General features: G+C 39.0%; 1 protein-coding gene across 2 annotated transcripts in view; it reads left to right on the forward strand.

Annotated features, from left to right (window-relative positions):
- Window positions 1-517: 517 nt before the first annotated feature.
- RCBTB2 (RCC1 and BTB domain containing protein 2) overlaps window positions 518-17,604 on the forward strand; it is a 32,405-nt gene continuing 15,318 nt past the window's right edge. The window contains exons 1-8 of one of the 2 annotated variants that reach the window (XM_048295274.1): window positions 518-619; window positions 8,873-8,933; window positions 10,857-11,015; window positions 11,511-11,661; window positions 12,758-12,924; window positions 13,612-13,770; window positions 14,832-14,939; window positions 17,050-17,192. In XM_048295274.1, coding sequence (XP_048151231.1) covers window positions 8,895-8,933; window positions 10,857-11,015; window positions 11,511-11,661; window positions 12,758-12,924; window positions 13,612-13,770; window positions 14,832-14,939; window positions 17,050-17,192 — 926 coding nt within the window. In that variant the 5' untranslated portion in view covers window positions 518-619; window positions 8,873-8,894. The remainder of the gene's footprint in view (window positions 620-8,872; window positions 8,934-10,856; window positions 11,016-11,510; window positions 11,662-12,757; window positions 12,925-13,611; window positions 13,771-14,831; window positions 14,940-17,049; window positions 17,193-17,604) is intronic. The other variant, XM_048295273.1, reaches the window with a different exon arrangement.

The raw sequence follows: 17,604 nt of genomic DNA on the forward strand, positions 1-17,604 counted from the left end.
ATGAAACTTGTTCTAGGGGACAATTACTCTTTGCTTTACTTCCAGTCTGAAAATTAATAGCTTCAGCTTCCACTGGGTTTTGCTACCACTGTCTGCTTGGCTGAAATAATCACGTATATGATTATTCTTATACACTCATCTGAGATCCAGCAAGGTCAGGCTGAACGGGGCTCTGAGCCGCTTAGTCTAGAGGAAGATAGCCCAGCCTATGGTGGGGGGGAGGGAACTGGATGGTCTTTAAGGTTCCTGCCAAGCCAAACCATTCTGTGATCCTTTGATTCCGTGCATTGGGGAGCATGAATTTTCCCAAAGCAGCCATGTCATCACAAAGGGCCAGGCCCTGGGAGTGCTCCTGCCTCTCCTGCAGCTCTCCCCGGCAGCCAGCACTGCCCCTCTGCCGGGGAGCCCTACCCCCGCCGGGCTGGGAGGACAGCAGCCGCCGCTCTCCAGGATCCTGCTGCAGTGGGTGGATCCCTGGGAGGCGCCAGCCGCTTCCCTCCCCTTCCCCTCTCCCTCCCCGGCTCCGCGGTGAGGAGGCGCCTGAGCGCGGCAGCATCTTCCCTTGGCTCCCTGGAGCGGGGGGAGGAGCCGGGGCCGCCGCCGCCTGCGGGGAAGGAAGGTAAGCTGCGGAGTACGGGGGTGGGAAGGGGAGGGAAGGGGCTTGGCTCCCCCCCTTCCTTGTGCTTCCCTTCCCTGGGCGGCCGTCAGTGGGGAGCGGGGCTGGGACAGGGCGCGGCCGCCCGTGCTGCGTGGGCTGGGCCGGGCTGGGGCTGCTCTCCCCGGGGCCTCGTTTCTCAGGCACCCGGTCTGTAAATGGCCGATAACGGGGACGGCGGTGTGTCTGTCTGTCTGTGTCTGTGTGTCTGTCTGTGTGTGCTCCACTTCCGTCAGTTCTCATCTGTGTGGTGGCGGTGCGCGCTGCCCGCAGGTGCGCAGAGGTGTGATGGTGGTGGCGGCACTACGGACGAGCTGAGCTTGGCGACCGCTTACGGTTTTAAGGAAAACAAGGGATACTTTGGAAACCAAGCACCGTTTATTTATTGTGTGGGAGATGGGAGGATTTCGTGGCGTTTCCTTGTGCAGGTGAAATTCTAATATCAGGCACAGTCAGCAAAGAGGTTTTACTCAGGTTATGAATGGGGTAAGGTCTGTAGGAAGTGATGCTTGTGCACCATCAGAAACCATTTGGGCCGATGAATCGATGCGCCTTTCAGTACATGAAGGGAACTTGCAGGAAAGATAGGGCAAGACTATTTACAAGAGAATGTAGTGACAGGACAAGGGGGAACGGGTTCAAATTGAAAGGGAGTACATCAGATGTTAGGAAAAAGTCTTCACTGTGATTGGGAAGGTACTGGAACAGGTTGCCCAGAGATACTATGGATGTCCCATCCCTGGAGGTGTTCAAGGCCATGTTGGATGGAGCTCTGAGAAACCTGGTCTAGTGGAAGGTGTCGCTGCTCATGGTAGGGGTTGGAATGAGATGATCTTTAAGGTCCCTTCCAACCCAAATCATTTTATGATTCCATGTTGGAGGATGTGAAAGCAAAAACAGGGTAAAGGAAACATTTAGAAACAATCATCCTGCTCAGTGTTGATAGAAGAGATAGTACTGTCCTGGTATAGGAAATAAATGTGACAGAATTATGCAGGATGTGAATGATGTGACAGACTGTAAAATAGCAGAAAGAGATTCTGTGGATAAAGAGTCACTTCTTTGAAAGAAGAAAATTATAAGAGCTTTTGATGATGTCTGCTATAGACCATGGGAGTTGGATTTGTATAAGAATATTGCTTACTGAGAGAAGCTGTTCAGGAATTATGTCACAGATGGATTTCTTTCTTAGACTGTAGAATCACAGAATGATTTGGGTTTGAAGGGACCTTAAAGATCATCTGGTTCCAACATCCCTGCCATGGGCAGGAATGCCATTCACTAGACCAGGTTGCGCCTGGCCCCATACCGTGGCTTTGAACACTGCCAGGGACGAGGCACCCACAACTTTTCTTGGCAAACTCTTTGTGCCCTCACTACCATCTGAGTAAAGAATTGCTTCCTAGGATCTAATCTGATTCTGTCCTCTTGCAGTTTAAAGCTATTCCCCCGTGTCATATCAATATCTGCCTGTGTAAAAAGTGACTCTCCCTCTTTCTTATAAGCCCCCTTTAAGTACTAAAAGGCCACAATGAGAGGTCTTCCTGGAACCTCTTCTTCTCCAGGCTGAACAACCAACAGATATAGATGATGGCATCATTTAGACATGCAGTAATCCAGATGATCTTACATGCAACTGCTGTAAACTTGCCAAATAAGCACTGAATTGTTTTAGACTTGCTCTCAATTAAGCAGTGTGAAAATTCTGGGAAAAGGCGGTTCGTTAGTCAGCTTGGGGTCTTGGATCACAGTTTTAATTAGATTAAATAAATAGAAATAAAATAGGTGACTAGAGAGGTTTGAAATTCTTAGTTTTAGAAGGGCAAACTTGGAAAAATCAAGAGGATTAATTAGCGGTGTTGGTTGTACAGGAGTCCTGAGGGCCCTAGAAATAAAGAAGGTAGACAGCTGTATTATGCCATAGGTAGAATTCATTTGGAATTTACATCCAAAAAAATTTTAAGAAAGGTCTATTGAAAACAACTTCTAACCATGAAAAAGGATTTTAGAAATAAAGACTAGGAAAAGGATAGTTAAGCAAAGTGAAAATGAAGAGGTAAATTGTCAATTTCACAGTAAGAATTGGCAAAAGTAATTCTGAGTTAGTTATAGACAATTGTTTTTTTAAGCTTCTTTAATCATGTAAGTGAAAACAGTAATAGAAATAAGACCTATGAGTGATAAAGTTGAGGTAAAATGGCCTTGGCATCGTGATGCATATCATGTTGCAGTTTGGAGGAGGCTACTGCAGTGGGTAGACTTAATGTTAGATGCTCAAACTTTTACCTTGAAAGAATGAGATTTTGTCTCTTAATTATTTTTTAAGGATTGGGAAACCTCTGTGTGTTATGTCTGATCCAATGCTCTTGCCACTTAATGTTCAGCAGTTCCACTATCAGAAGACTGGAACAGTACATTTGGGTATTTAACAGTCATTTACTGGTAGAGGAAGTGGGGTAACTTTTCTTTCACATACACATTCTATTTACCATTTTGTCTCTCTTACATAACATGCACTATCCTTGTACGCAGACAGCATTAAGAGTTTTAAAGATCAGAGTTCTTAGCTCCAGGTATATAATACCTGTGGTGTGTGTATGTGTATAATCTATAGTATTTTTAGATATGCATTTATATAGATGTGTGTTTGATGTATATACCTAGTTAAATTCTGACTTTGTCAGGCTCCCACATGCAGGTACAATGCCACCTGACATCTGAAGCTGGTACGTGTTTTATCCTGAACAACTGACCTGTTGGTGCTTCTTAAGTTCTTAAAGCTTCAATATTTCCTGTACTACAATTTCTTAAATTTATAAAAAATAGCTGAGTTTTTTGTGTATTTATTGCATTATTTTGAATTGTTTTGTTCTGTTGCATAGTCAGTATTTTTAAGAAAGTTTTCTTTTCTTAAACTGAATCTTCGGATTAATTTTGTTTCCCTAAAGCTGGTTCCGTGGCCTCTCATGTTGGAAGGTCAAAATGAAGATAAGTTTTCAATTCTACCAAATCAGTTGTATGGTAAATGAAGTTTTATGTAGAATATAAAGTAGGCAAGAGCCAACAATTGCATCAGTTGTATTTTGTTTGTGTGTCTGTATGGATTACAGGAAATGAAGTGTATGTAGAGCTTGGCTAACAATTCAGCAAAGAGAAGGAACTTCTCAAGTTAATTTTCTGAAGATCTTGGATTAACCACATCAAAATTGTGAACAGATGCTTTTCTATAGCATCTCAGGTTAGATTTAGGATACATTAGATTACATTAGGTTAGATTTTGATGCAGGAATGACATCTTGTTCCCAGGAGACTGTCTGACAAAATGTTTGATTATTTTATTGATGATCTCAAGGTCTGGAGATAATGCTCATTTTATTTTTTTCCTTTTACTGGAGAAGTAAACCACTAATTATGTCAAAATGACTGCAGCACTGAAAGTAGTTCTTGCATTGTTTCCATGATCTGAAACACTTGTTTGCCTCCAAAAGGTATTTTTGCAAGTGTAGAAAGAAGTGTAAATACTTTTAAGTGAAAATGTGTTTAGATTGACATTTTCTTAGCAGGCTTTTTTAGCTGCTGACTTTGACATTTCAATAAGTCTACTGGAGGCTTAATTTTTTTATAAACATTACTATTTTCTTGTCTTTGTATTTCTGCCTTTCATTTGTTTGTTGTATAGCTTCTCTTTCTTAGTAGTTGCCAGCCACTTTCTTCAAATCTTTTTTTTTAAGTCAAGTAGATGGATAGCCAAAGCTGTGGGGTTATTTTTTCAGATTGACTATAGGGTTTGTAGCATGAGAAAAGAATTTGGGATTATTTTTTTATTTCTGCTTTAAGTATTTTCCTTCTGGTGTATGATGATGACTTTTTCCAGTTGCTTCCACTCTTTTTTCTGGCTGGTCAACAATCCACTATTCTATATCAATGATATTCATTTCTAAGGGGGAAAAAGTAACTGATGTAGGAATAAGAAAAATTAAGAAACTTAATATGAGCACTTGTCTTACCACCACTTAGGATATGCATTCTGCATATGAACCTCTGGAAATGTCAGTCGGGTCATGCTGGAGGTCCATCCCTGGAACTGGATGTCCACCTGGAACAGGTGGAACTGGATGTCATGCCAGAAGAGAGGTGGTGTCTGACAAGATGCTTTTGACTGAAGTTTTGCCTCTGGAGATGGAGCCAATAAAGAGTTTCTTGGATCTAGCCTCTAAACTGTGTGTTGATTTGCTTCTGTAATGCATAGGCACGCAGTGGAACTTGTGTCAGGAGCAAAGAATTCAGAGTCTGGTGTCATAAAGCAAGAAGGGAAAGAGAGAAGATGATGCTTTAGTTGGAGTTAGAAGTTTTTTGAACAACCACTCACTGTTTCTGAAGGTCTGCAATTTCTTGATAGTGGAAAATGACACATCAGTGGAAGAATGAATGACAAGCTGAGTTCTGTCAATTTATTGTCAGCACTGGGTGTAGTACTGACATCTCACTGTACATGAAGAAGGAAGATAATTTTGAAAAGAGTCTTCCTAGAAAGGAATGTGACCTGTTCAATAGGAGTACATGTTGGCAGTATTGCTGATCTGATCTCTCCTGCAAAATTGCTTGGACAAGTCAGCATCATGTCATGACTATTCTGGTAGGAAACTGCTGAGAAATCAGGAATATCAGAGGAGATTAGGTTCCTTTTCTAAAAGTGTCATCAAGTCCCTTTTCTCTGTGACTCTTTCTTCCTAATCTTTCCTAAGCTTGTGGTTAGAGTCCTTGGGGAAGAAGCTGCAGACAGACCTTTGATTTGGCAGATGAGATTCATAAATGCCCAAGTTAAGTGGGAGGAAGTATTAAGTGGAGTTCTGAAAATTTTTGTTTGCTTGCCAAGTTCCTAGAGAGAGAATCTACAAGAATGTTTACATTCAGATGAGTCAGTGAACCTGTTTAAATATTTAGGGTTAAATGGTCTTGGCCTGCTAATAGAGCTTGGCTATTAGGATTAGTATTTATGTTCCTTAACTCAATCTTATCAGAAACATGTGTGCCTTACCCAAAGACCTATTGTGGCTGGACCAAAATAAGTGTCAAGCCTTTCAGCTTCCAAAACCAAAACTCAGACTGCCAGAGTATGCTGTCCAGATTCTTAATTGTACTTGGATTCCAGATAAGAGATTTGTGGAAGTTCGGTATAAATATTTTTTGTATCAAAAGGCTGTGCACGTCCTCAAGAAATGGATGTTTACAATAGTGTTATCTCCTTTAGAGTTGCACTGGGGAATTTTTTGGGGAAACACAGCTAGTGAAAATTATAAAAAGTTTTCATGCATGAGAAATATTTCTTGCTTGTCTTTTCACTTTCTAAAGTGAGTATTGCATTTTTTTTTTAAATGTAGTGGCTAGCTATTTCTAAGTAAGGGGTTTTAGCAGTTATGCACGTATTATAAGGTTTAGTAGCTGAACAAACCCAGTAAGTCATCTAAAATAACTAGGATATGTTTTTCTCCTGTACCTGATTTACTCAAATATACAGGTTTTTGTCTTTCCATTTTTTGATGAAAATACTGGTTTTTTCTTTGCTTGACTGTATTCACAACGGTTATTTTTCTGGAGGAAAATTCTTGCAAGTAGGCCAATATGAATCATTGCTAGTATTTTAAAGGTATATGGATAAGAATGGTTCTTAAACAGGCCTAATTTTTTTTCCGTCTATTTTTGGGATCCCCAGGTGGATATATACTCTTAAATCAATTACAGGTTTTTAAAAAGAACAGCTTTGCAGATACAACTATGTGGCACTCAGTATGTACTTTTATTAGAAGACATGAATTTGAATAAAAGAATAAACTGGCATAATTTGAGTCACCCCATGTGCTCCTATGGGGTTGCTCAGAAATAAGGTGTCCTTGTTTGCAGTGTAAATTGAAAATGCATTTGCAGGGTAATTTTCTTGTCGTTTTAGATAAGATAAAGCATGTTCTAACTTTTGAGTTGTGAGGGCATGTAACTGATCTTTGTTCTTGAAAAGCTGGAACAAAATTGTGCGGAATCTGAAAAGTGGTGAAGTGGAGCACCTTCTATTAGGTAACTGAGGTGGTTAGATCCTAATGTATCTTTATACTAACAAATCAACTGCTTTTAAAGTCAAACTATGCATTTGTCTGAACAGATGCAATTGAAGAGAAGTACTAGAACCTGAAGAATCATGGGTATCAGGATTTGTATCAAGTGGCTTGAGGAAGGAAATACGGAATTCTACATTTGTTTAACCTAGAAAATTCATAGTTAGTAATTATTCCCGTGGGGGCCTGAGTGTAGGCTAAGGATGCCCAAGAAGTGGGTAACATATGTCAGCATTGCTAGGGAATGCTGGAAATGGATGCTGCAAAATATTGGATAGCCTCGATAATCAGTTTCACAGTAGGACTACTGGCATACTTGAAATTAAATGCTTCCGACCAGTTCAGTAGTACAGGCAAAGGCCTTGATTAGGCATATTGTTTCTACTTCAAAGAGAGATAATGTGCACAAAATTAACTGGTTGCATTCTTGATGTTTGAACAAGTATGTTGAAGAAAACAAGAAACTGCTTAACCGCAAGAGTTCAGCAAGTTGCCGCATTTCCATGAAGGTGTGAAGCTTGATAAATGGCTGTGTGTGCTTATTCAGGGCTCTGCTCAGCTGCCCAGGCAGAACTGTCTGGTGCCATTTAGTTCTTAGCTGCTGCTCGAGCTTGGCATGGATACATGGATATCCCATGGGTCCTGTATCGTTTCCACCAGCGCCGTTCAGTGTCGGGGATCCCAAGGTCATCTCAAATAGCAGCAGGTGCTGACGTGGAGGCAACTGAGTCAGCCCTTGAGTCTTTTCCAGTTGAAGGGAAATATAGCTTAGCTTCTAGTTATTTCAGTTTGCTGTGTGTTTGAGCCTTGAGCTCAAAGTCAATGTGGACTTTCACAGGAGCTGAATTCATCATTTAAAGTCTCAAACTAGGTGTATAAAATACACTCTGTGTGTGTAGATTTGTGGGTTTTGTTGAAGCTTAAGCTTAACAGTTGTGCATATTCAGTGGTCGAGCTGCAGTAGTTGTTCAGGTTTTCATTTGTTTCAGGAAAATAATTTTTGTTTGTTTATTCAGTAAATTACATTGTATTTGTTGAATCATTAACATTTATAATACTTAAGTCATACTAATTTGAGGTATTTTGTGTCATTGGATTAGGTCTTATGGCGTGAAGTCTCACATAAGAGACATGTTTAGTAGTAAGGTAGTTTCATGCAGCTACATTTGATACTTATTTTAGTGTGGTATTACTCTGAAAATTAACTCAGTGAAACAGTAACTTGTTTGTTGGATGTTATTCTGCCTGTTGGATGTTATTCTGCCTGTAGTCAGAATTTTACAGACATGTAATTTTATGTAAGAAGTAAACAGATTTTTAGCTGTGTCTGAACCAATGTACCTCAAAGAAAATGATGTGTACAACTTCCATAATTGTTCGGTGAAAGTGGCTTGTACAGCTTCAGAGCTGCTTCTCATTTTTGTAGTTTTATTGAAAACAGAGTTGCATGGCTTTATGTTAGGCAATAATTTTAGGATAGTAGAGTTGTGCATATTTGTGAAGAAACATCTGGTCTGAAAATCTGTTTCTATTGATAATGTACGTTGTAGAAATTATACAGGTAATTTACAGAGCTGACAATATTTTCTGAAGTAGAATGAATTTTTTAGGAGGTCTCAGTAAACCTGAAAAGACACAAATGTTTTTCTAACATTGGTTTCAGAATGGAACTGGAATAAGAGCATTTGAAAGCTTAAGCCAGAAATTGAATTCTCTGAGGTGTGCTTTTTCTTTGCTGAAAGAAATGTCTTAAAGCATTCTGTCAGCAACGTTTTCAATTTATTTTTACTGCAATAAAAAGGCGTTGGAGTATGGTGCTCATAAAACATCTTTCTTTCCAATCACAATCTGATTGATTTTCCTACTTGTTTTAAAAGAAATGTTTTGTCCAATGATTAGTATTTTAGGTAAGAATACAGAAGAGCAGGGTCTGCCTAACTGATCATTGTACAATTGTATATAAAAGCAAAACTGAGTGAGCTTTGTATTTCTTGTTTTCTCACCCTAAAGAAGAAGATAGTTCTGGCTTCATATTAAGTGTGTATAGTTTCAGAAAGTATTGTTGCAGCAAAATGATATGATGATTTTAACCACAGTTCTCTCTCTGCAGGGGGACACAAATACAAATCCATATGGAGGATGAACCTCCTCCTCAAGGAGTCAGTGCCAAGGTCAGAGTGTTGATTTGTATTGAGAATTCTGTACTGCTCTGCTCAAAAGGTTCCATTTAGCAGTAGCTTAGTACATGCAAGTAGTTTTCAAGGTGGACAGAAAACAAAAGCTATAGGTAGAAGCAATGATACTAGCAGAAGAAATCTCGCTTAAGTCATCCACAAAATATAAGAAGAACAATATATTCATACAGCATCTGAGATTCATGTCTAAGTCTGCCTTTCGTGACTTTGTGCAATATAATGAGGGAACTGGTCACTTATGGGATATAAATATTGGTAGGCTAAGAGTTCAAGCTGGTTTTCATATTTTTGAAATAAAATATAATGTAGAAGTGTATGAAGGGAGAAAGTCTTGAAAGGTGAAAGAATATCTCTTACTGAGTTGAGTGTAAGTAATAATTCCAGAGACAGAATTTAGATTATGGATACTTTTTTGTCTGATAAAGTTTTGGTTCTTTCTGTTTTTTAAAAAAAGATCAGTATCATAAGTATTTCCTTGAGTGCTTTTTATAAGAGTAGTTGGGGATTTTTTCTTTCAGTGTATTATTTTAGTGTTAAGAAATGCTACAGTTCAGGGGTTTTTTTAACCTGTTAATTATGAGGGCAGGACATGAATGCTTTGTAGAGTGAGGTTACAGGAAAAACAACTTTTCTATTTAAGAGGAATGGGTTCTGACCCACTGAGTACTTGGAATTTAGAGCCCACATTGTAAAGAAACCAATATGTTATTCCAATAAAGGAATCTGTAAAATTTAAGGACATCCTGACTGTCTTTTTGAATCTCAGACTTCTTCAGTCATGAGCAGAAGTGGGATGCAGTTTTGTTGATGCAGTTGGAAGAGTAGTCTGTGATGCTTTCAGTATTTATCCATATCTTAAGAGGGCCTAAAATTCTCTGTAGAATAAATGGTAGCCTCTTGACATAGAAAAATTACTCTGCAAACAGCAGATGAACAAAGACTGATTCCATATGGATTCTGGTCCTTCGTCCCTTATGACCCTGCTATGTGTCACAGAGAACAGCATTTGCTAGGATTAGCTTGGACCTACTTGCTCACTGACTTATTTCATAACATAATGTCTGTTTGTCCAGCTGCCTGCTGCTAAGCCTATTGTGTCAGCAGAATCTTACTTCCCTTTCACTTGCCAATTTGGCTGAAGTTGGTCAGTTATTTGCTGTGAGGAGATGGGGAAAGGACTGGTGTGATCAAAACCACAACTTTTTTTCCTGTGAAGATGGCCAATCCTTCTTTCCCCTCCTCAGAAGTATATAATAAAGAAATGTGTGATTAACTGCTATTTGTCTAAAGAATTTAATTTAGGATTAATTTAGGGTTTCAGTTTTGGATTTCTAATGTTATGTTTGTGTATATTTTTTCATAGTAAGTGATACTAATTGAAAAATTCTTAAGGCTGATATAACATGCTTCTGACTCCAAACTAGAATTTATTCACATCTTTGTATGAGTTGGAGGTAGAAAAAATACATACATGAGAACAAATATGCATATTTCTCAAAGGTAAGTGTATTCTTGGGCAGACTTCTTTTATGGTTTCTTATTTTAACAACAATTGTAGCACCAGGGGAAAAGACACAGGTTTCAAATTTTGCATATAGACTTTACACTTTATATTGGAATCCTGTACATTGAATTCTGTAAGATAGCACTTAAGTTGTATGAATGTAGTCAACCGTTTAACTTCTTACATGGTACTTTTCTCCATTAATATAGATCCTTTCTTTCTAGATCATGATATATTTTGTTTGTTTATTTAATGTCTTCCTTTCAAGTATTGTAGAATTAAAATACTGGTTTGTGGCTGAAAAAGGAGGTGGTGGTGTTTATCTAATTTTTTACTATGCAAAGGCATACATTTCTCTCTGTGCAAGTATTTGATAGCATTTTTTATAATACCAGGCCTTGGAGGCAACACTGTTGTCAGCCCTGAAGATGCTGGATGTTGGGAAATGGCCGATCTTTTCTCTCTGTTCCCCAGAAGAGCTCAAGTTAATTCGCCAAGCCTGTGTATTTGGCAGTGCTGGTAATGAAGTGTTGTATGCAACTGAGAATGATGAGGTAATTGTCCAAGAGTGTGTATGAACATGACATGTTTAATCAGTTATGTATCAAGTTATTCTGAAGGCCAGCAGTAGGATAGTACACCTAGAGAAAGTACCTAGAGAAAGTTGCATGCAAAAATGTCTGATTGTTTCATTTGCTACTGAAACATTTTCAATTTAAATTAAAGGCTTCCTACCACTGTCACAGAACAGAGAAGATGGAGTTAGACATTTGTTGCAAGTGCATAGTGACAGGATGAGAAGCTGTGGACACAAACTGCAAGATGGGAAGTTCTGATTCAATACTAGGAAAAAATTGCTGTAAGAGGGGTTAAATCCTGAAGGAGTTGCAAGATTTGTTTTCCTTGGAGCTGTTCTAGAATCTTTTGGACATGGCCTTGAGTCAACTATCTGTTTAGATCTTTGCTGAGCATGAGGGTGGACTAGTTGACCTTTGGAGGACGTTTTCCATTGCAACCTAAATTATGAGTCTGTGATTCTTTTATGACAGGTTTTTGTGCTTGGCATGAACTGCAGTGGCTGTTTGGGAACAGGAGACATGCAGAGCACTATAGAACCAAGGAGGTTAGATTCCCTGTGTGGCAAAAAGATAGCCTGCCTGAGTTATGGAAGTGGCCCTCATGTTGTTCTTGCTACAGAAGGTAAAGTATGATCTGAATATTGTTTTTTCAGAGAGTCCACTTAAATTCATCCAGCAGGTGTGAAAAGTCTGGGCTGATAATGTGTGAGAGAGAGTTGAGATAAGTATTCTGGACTGTTAAGTCCAGTGTATTTTCATTGGCAAATATGACATGTCAGCTTTTTATTTTTAGAAGTTTTTCAAACCCTACTTTGATCTTGTTACTACTTCAGTTACTACTATTCAGTTGCGTTCCATCATTTTCTCCAGTCTTCACGGCAGACCATTCTACTTGCTTTTTTAATGTATGCATCTGTATTCCTCTGAGCTCTGTTGCTGGCAGATCTCACTGACACACTCATACTCCTTACCCTGATGATGAAGTACTGCCAAAGAGCAGATCCAGAACTGATCCTTGATGATTTTTCTTCATAACTCCATTTGCATTAATAGCCTTTTTTAACTTGCCTTTTAGAGGGCTGTGATACGTTACACAATTCTTGTGTTAATTATTGTCATTTCCACTTTGCTGTATATTTCTGTGCCGTATGTTTCATGTGTTTACTGAAATTTGTATTCACATGTTGGTGAACTGAAGAAAAGGTTGATTGCTGTTGACAAGATAAAGTAATTAGATTTAACCAGTTCTTACAGAAAAGTATTGGTTTAGTGTAGCATTTTTTGCCTTTATAGTTCTTAGGGAATATGCATATTGTCAGGGAATGAAAACTTATTATTTGAATTTTCCAAAATGGGAAGCAGTGCCAGGGCATAGACAAAAATTCTAATCAATTGTCAGTAACAAAGAAATTTAAATGGGGACTCTGAGCGTCATTTCATCCTTTTCTCTTCTGTATTGCACCGTCCCTTTTCTTGCAGAAATACATTTTCCTTTACTATGATTATGGTGATACTATCCTTTTGGATTTGTGGTCAACACTGTGAGAAGGTAGCATTGTTACACCCATGGGCTGAAAAGCCCCAAAGGACATGTATCTATTTAGACACTTAAGTATGCATATTGTTATTGAATTTGACTTTTTAGTTTGTAATTTTATGTTGTGTACTCATTGGAGAAACAGAGATTTTTCAGCCAGCTCTTTACATTTTTCTTGTAGAAGGAGAAGTGTATACATGGGGTCATAATGCTTATAGTCAGCTGGGCAATGGTACAACAAATCATGGTTTCATTCCCTGTCAAGTCTCTACTAACCTGGTGAACAAGAAAGTCATTGAAGTTGCATGTGGCTCTCACCATTCTATGGTGTTAACATCTGACGGAGAGGTGAGTGTAGTGAGAATAAATATCTGTTTTCTCTTAGTGGAATTCACATATGTGAGAAACAGGAGAACACTCTGCACCTGTAGCATTAGACCTTGCTTCTTGCAATCCTCACAGTGCTGATGCAACACAAATGTTCCAAAAATATTGAAACTTGTTAGGGTGTAGCTGCTTTGAAGTGCATGCAGAACATTGATTTTGTGCCGCATCTGCTTGTAATAACAAATTATGCAGCCAGTTCCTTCCTATGCTATACTCTACTTTAAATGCTTAATGGCATTAAAGCTGATGTTAACATAAATCACATTCACTGTAAGGAATTCTACCTGCCAAAGTAGAAAGTTTCCTGGAATTTGCCTTGAGGTGCCATTTGTGCCACTTAGCTATTCTACTTTGGATTCTGGAAGAGTAGCAATGGATTCTTCCAGCATTAACTGCAGCCATCATCTTTCCTCTTGCCTTTGTGTGGAGGAACATAAAAGAATGGAATATATAAATACTTAGATTGGCATGTTTTTGTTAGAAACAGTTCAGTTGTAAACCTATGTGTCTTCCTAGGTCTGCAAAACAATGCATCCACTTGCACATACAAAATGAAATTTTTTCTGCATACAGCTTTTTTCTCTCTTGAATATGTACTTTGAACTCTACATTATAAAGCCATCCTTGATGACAATTCTTTTGCAACAGGTATACACATGGGGTTATAATAACTCGGGCCAGGTTGGATCTGGTTCAACAGCAAATCAACCAATTCCTCGAAGAGTTACCAGCTGTCTGCAGAATAAAATAGTAATTAATATAGCTTGTGGACAGATGTGCTCTATGGCTGTGGTGGAAAATGGAGAGGTAAGAAATTTTAAGTGAATATTTGAACTGAATTTTATTTTGTATAATAACTTGGCATGTAGATAATTTCAAGCCTGGTAGTAATGAGCTATTATTCTGAAAGAAGGTTTACCTTTCCAGACTCCCTCAGGGGTAGCTGCTTATACTGCTCATAAAAACCTTTGTTTTTATACCACTGCTGTCTTTAGCATTCATAGACAAATAAATTATTGTCTATACTAGAATCTTAAGTGTTGTGTGTGAGAGTAATCAGTGAATGTGAGAATAATCACTGAATGATATTTTAATTTTCAGTGCTCATATACACACATCTTAAGAGAAAACAAAGAAACTAAAAGTACATTGCATATATTTGTTGTACTGGAGTAGCTCTTGAATCTCTCTCATACTTTTTTGTCCTCTTTGCAAAGACACAAGGAGGTTGTAGAGTTCTTAATTTTGTTCATATAAGCTGATGGTATTGGTCAGCATACATCCTTGCTAGCTCCATTTCTCCAAACACTTGAGTTTAGAACTGAGTAGCTATTGACTGTTTGCAGTAGAACATACGTCACTGAAATTACCAGAGCTCAGTATTTTGCCTTTTTCTTATGTCTGGCATAAAGCTGCCTACTCAAACTGTTGTGCATAGCTTCCAGTTTATACTTGTTCTAGTGTGTTTTCTGTTAGAAGATTTTGGAATGAGAAATTAGCTCTTTGAAGAAGGGAAGTATTATGCTGGATTTGCTCTGTGCTGGCAGGCAGCCATATGAATCACTGAATTTCTGTTCTTCATATTAAAATATTGTAGTCCTACATAATCTAACTCTTAAAGAGCGTGAGTATGGAAGTTTAGAATTCTAGATGAGCATGTAACTGGCATTTTAAAGAGAAACGTGTATATATGTGTTTATAGAGGTAGGTATATGTGATTGTCTTTGTGTATCTACATATAAAGTACTAAAATATGGGGTGAGAAAGATTGAAGAAAATTACTATTATTCAAACTTTGAAGCAGTTGTATTGCTTTCAAAAGAAGTGAATAGTAGCAACCAGTTAAAAGTCCCTGTCTCTGTTTTAAGGTCTATGTCTGGGGGTACAATGGGAATGGCCAGCTGGGGCTGGGCAGCAGCGGCAACCAGCCCACGCCGTGCCGGATCGCAGCCCTGCAGGGCATTCGTGTGCAGCGGGTACGTGTGTGCTGCTCCACCTCAAACCCTCTAGGAACCTCTGCAAGTGTCCTATAGGCAGCATATGCTGCCTTTGAAGGAGGTAGCCCTTTGTTTCAAGTGACGTCAGAATGAAAAACACGTGTCCTAAAATGGACCTCCGCCAGCAGGGGAGAAACTGTGACCCTGTGGAGTTCAGTGGGAATTTTGCCTTTGACTTCCATGAGGTCAGGATTTTACTTAAAGAGGACTAGACCATTAGAAATGTTTGTTTTGGTTTTTTTCTCCCTTGTGAAAATTAATTTAAAAAAAAATTCCTGTTATTTTAGTAGATAACAGTCTTTCTAGGATGTTCCATTCTTCATTAACCCTGCCTTCTTTTCTGGAAAAATGCCGCAGTTTAGCATTTTGTCTGTCTTGCAGACTGAATTTCCCTTTCAGAACAGCACTCCAGCCACACTGACTTACTGGTGTTTGGAGTCTGAACAAATTACCTCCCACTGCATTTGGCTAACATTTGGTATGATTCCATGGTTAGTCTTGACCTTTGGAGGTTATTGCACTTTACCAAATAGTGGGGCTGCCACCACTGTAACTAGCAAACTGATAACTTCTTTTGGCTAATAAGAAGTATGCAAATGGACTGCAGGACTGATACTGGAAGTCTTTCATTGATTTATGCAAAAAAGAGGATACTGTCAGGAAAATGATACAAACATTGGTTTTGCAACCCAGTGAAAATTTGCAAGAGTGTTTTGAACTTTGGATCGTATTTATTGCATTTACTCAGGGAAGCTGTGGATTTTTAAAGTCTTTTAAAAGAAACTCATTTAATTACATCATTTTACATTCAGTGCCTAGGATGTAAACAGTAGCTTTGCTGGTAGCAACTGGTGTTGGATAGTAATATAATAAAGTGAGTATTATGTTCCCCTGTATTTATTCTTCTATTTAGAGAGTGCTCCAGCAAGTTTGGCTTAGATTCTATTTCCATCCACTTCATTTACTTGATATTGATTAATACCATGCTGTAGATCTTTCTCTTTAAGTAAATAACTTAAAGGTTTATTTAATTTAAATTACATCACATGCTTCATGGATGTCAGTGGGGTATATGTAGTTATGGTAGATCTGCTTTGCAGGTCATATAAAGATAGGTGAGCTAGTTTTGAACAATGTAAATTGGTTTTTGATAGCCATCTATCTCTACTAAGTTACACTAACTCCTGCAGAGCAAGACTGTTGCTGGTAGTGTTGCCACTGTGTATCTGTCTGTATGTGAGGCATGTGCTGCATATGTAAAGTGGACTTTTGAACAATCTGATGTGAGGTACCTGGGGAGGCAGCTCAGCAGGACCAAGAGGGTTTCCCGCTAGAGGTTATGAGTTGACACAGTTGTGTGCTGCCATCAAAATGGAGAGTTTTGTCTCTTCCCTCTCTTTCCTGGCAGATTGCTCTTGTTGCTTACCTTGTGTGGTCCTTAGACCCTACTGTGAGAGTTTTCTTCCAGTGATGTAAGTTTAGAGAATGGCCTGGGTTGGAAGGGCCCCTAAAAATCATCCAGTTCCACCCCCTGTCATGGGCAGGGACACCTTCCACTGGACTGAGTTGCTCAGGGCCTCGACCAGCCTGGCCTTGAACACTTCCAGAGATGGGGAGTTATGTCAGCAGAGGGTTCTCTGAGCACTAGAGCTGGCACAGGGAGGGGGCAGTTCTGTGTGGCTGTCAGTCGGGGATGAGAGGAGCAGACAGGGAGACCCCACCTGTTTTTCCAGTGGTAAGCTCTTCATATTGGAGCGGTTGCCCGTGGAGCAAGGCCAATGCAAGGCAGGCAATCTTCACTTTTCTGCATGTTGTTCGTATTTGTCATAAAGCTTTCCTTCTTTCTCAGTTTCCAGCTATTCTTTTTGCTCTGCTCTTGAGATTATCTGCCAGGGTTTCTCATTGGTATATTTTTTCCTCAAAGTCACCTCATCTAATTTCCTTCCATTTGTAATCAACTCACCTGTATTTATAGTTTTTACACTGGTATAGAATCAATGGCATTGACGTATAGCATAAGATGCATCTATCTGTATTAACTTACAATTACATAAAAATGAGATTTTCTTCTTTTTATTATTCCTTATAGGTTGCCTGTGGCTATGCACATACATTAGTGCTAACAGATGAAGGTCAGATATATGCCTGGGGAGCCAATTCATACGGCCAGTTAGGTACTGGGAATAAAAGTAACCAGTCTTACCCTACAACAGTTATTGTGGATAAGGACAGGTAATACTTACAGTCTTGCAATCAGACATTGGTTGACATGCTCTGAGAAGAACTACATAAAATTATGGTATTTTTAATCTATTTTTTGGGGAGAAGGAGCCTATAATTTTTTGCAATGGTTCATCTGCTAAATGTGAACAGAATTTTCACTGAAAGTGCTTGAATCTGCCCCATAACCATCCCTGTGAAAAAGAAACTGGATATTCTGAGCCTGAATGTGCTATTTTCTGCTTCGGCTCACACTGTACTTTACAGGCCTTAATTGCAGTTTCCCTTCAGTGGTGTAGTTTCATTGTTTGTTTGAAGTCAACAATAAAAGCTTTATTGTCTGTGAATATAAATTGTATTTTAATGTGCTACGTTTGACGAGAAGCATACTCAGAAGTAGTGAAGGGTGGACATCAGCAATTTG

The sequence above is a fragment of the Corvus hawaiiensis genome, chromosome 2, assembly GCF_020740725.1.
Source record: "Corvus hawaiiensis isolate bCorHaw1 chromosome 2, bCorHaw1.pri.cur, whole genome shotgun sequence".
Lineage (NCBI taxonomy): Eukaryota > Metazoa > Chordata > Aves > Passeriformes > Corvidae > Corvus > Corvus hawaiiensis.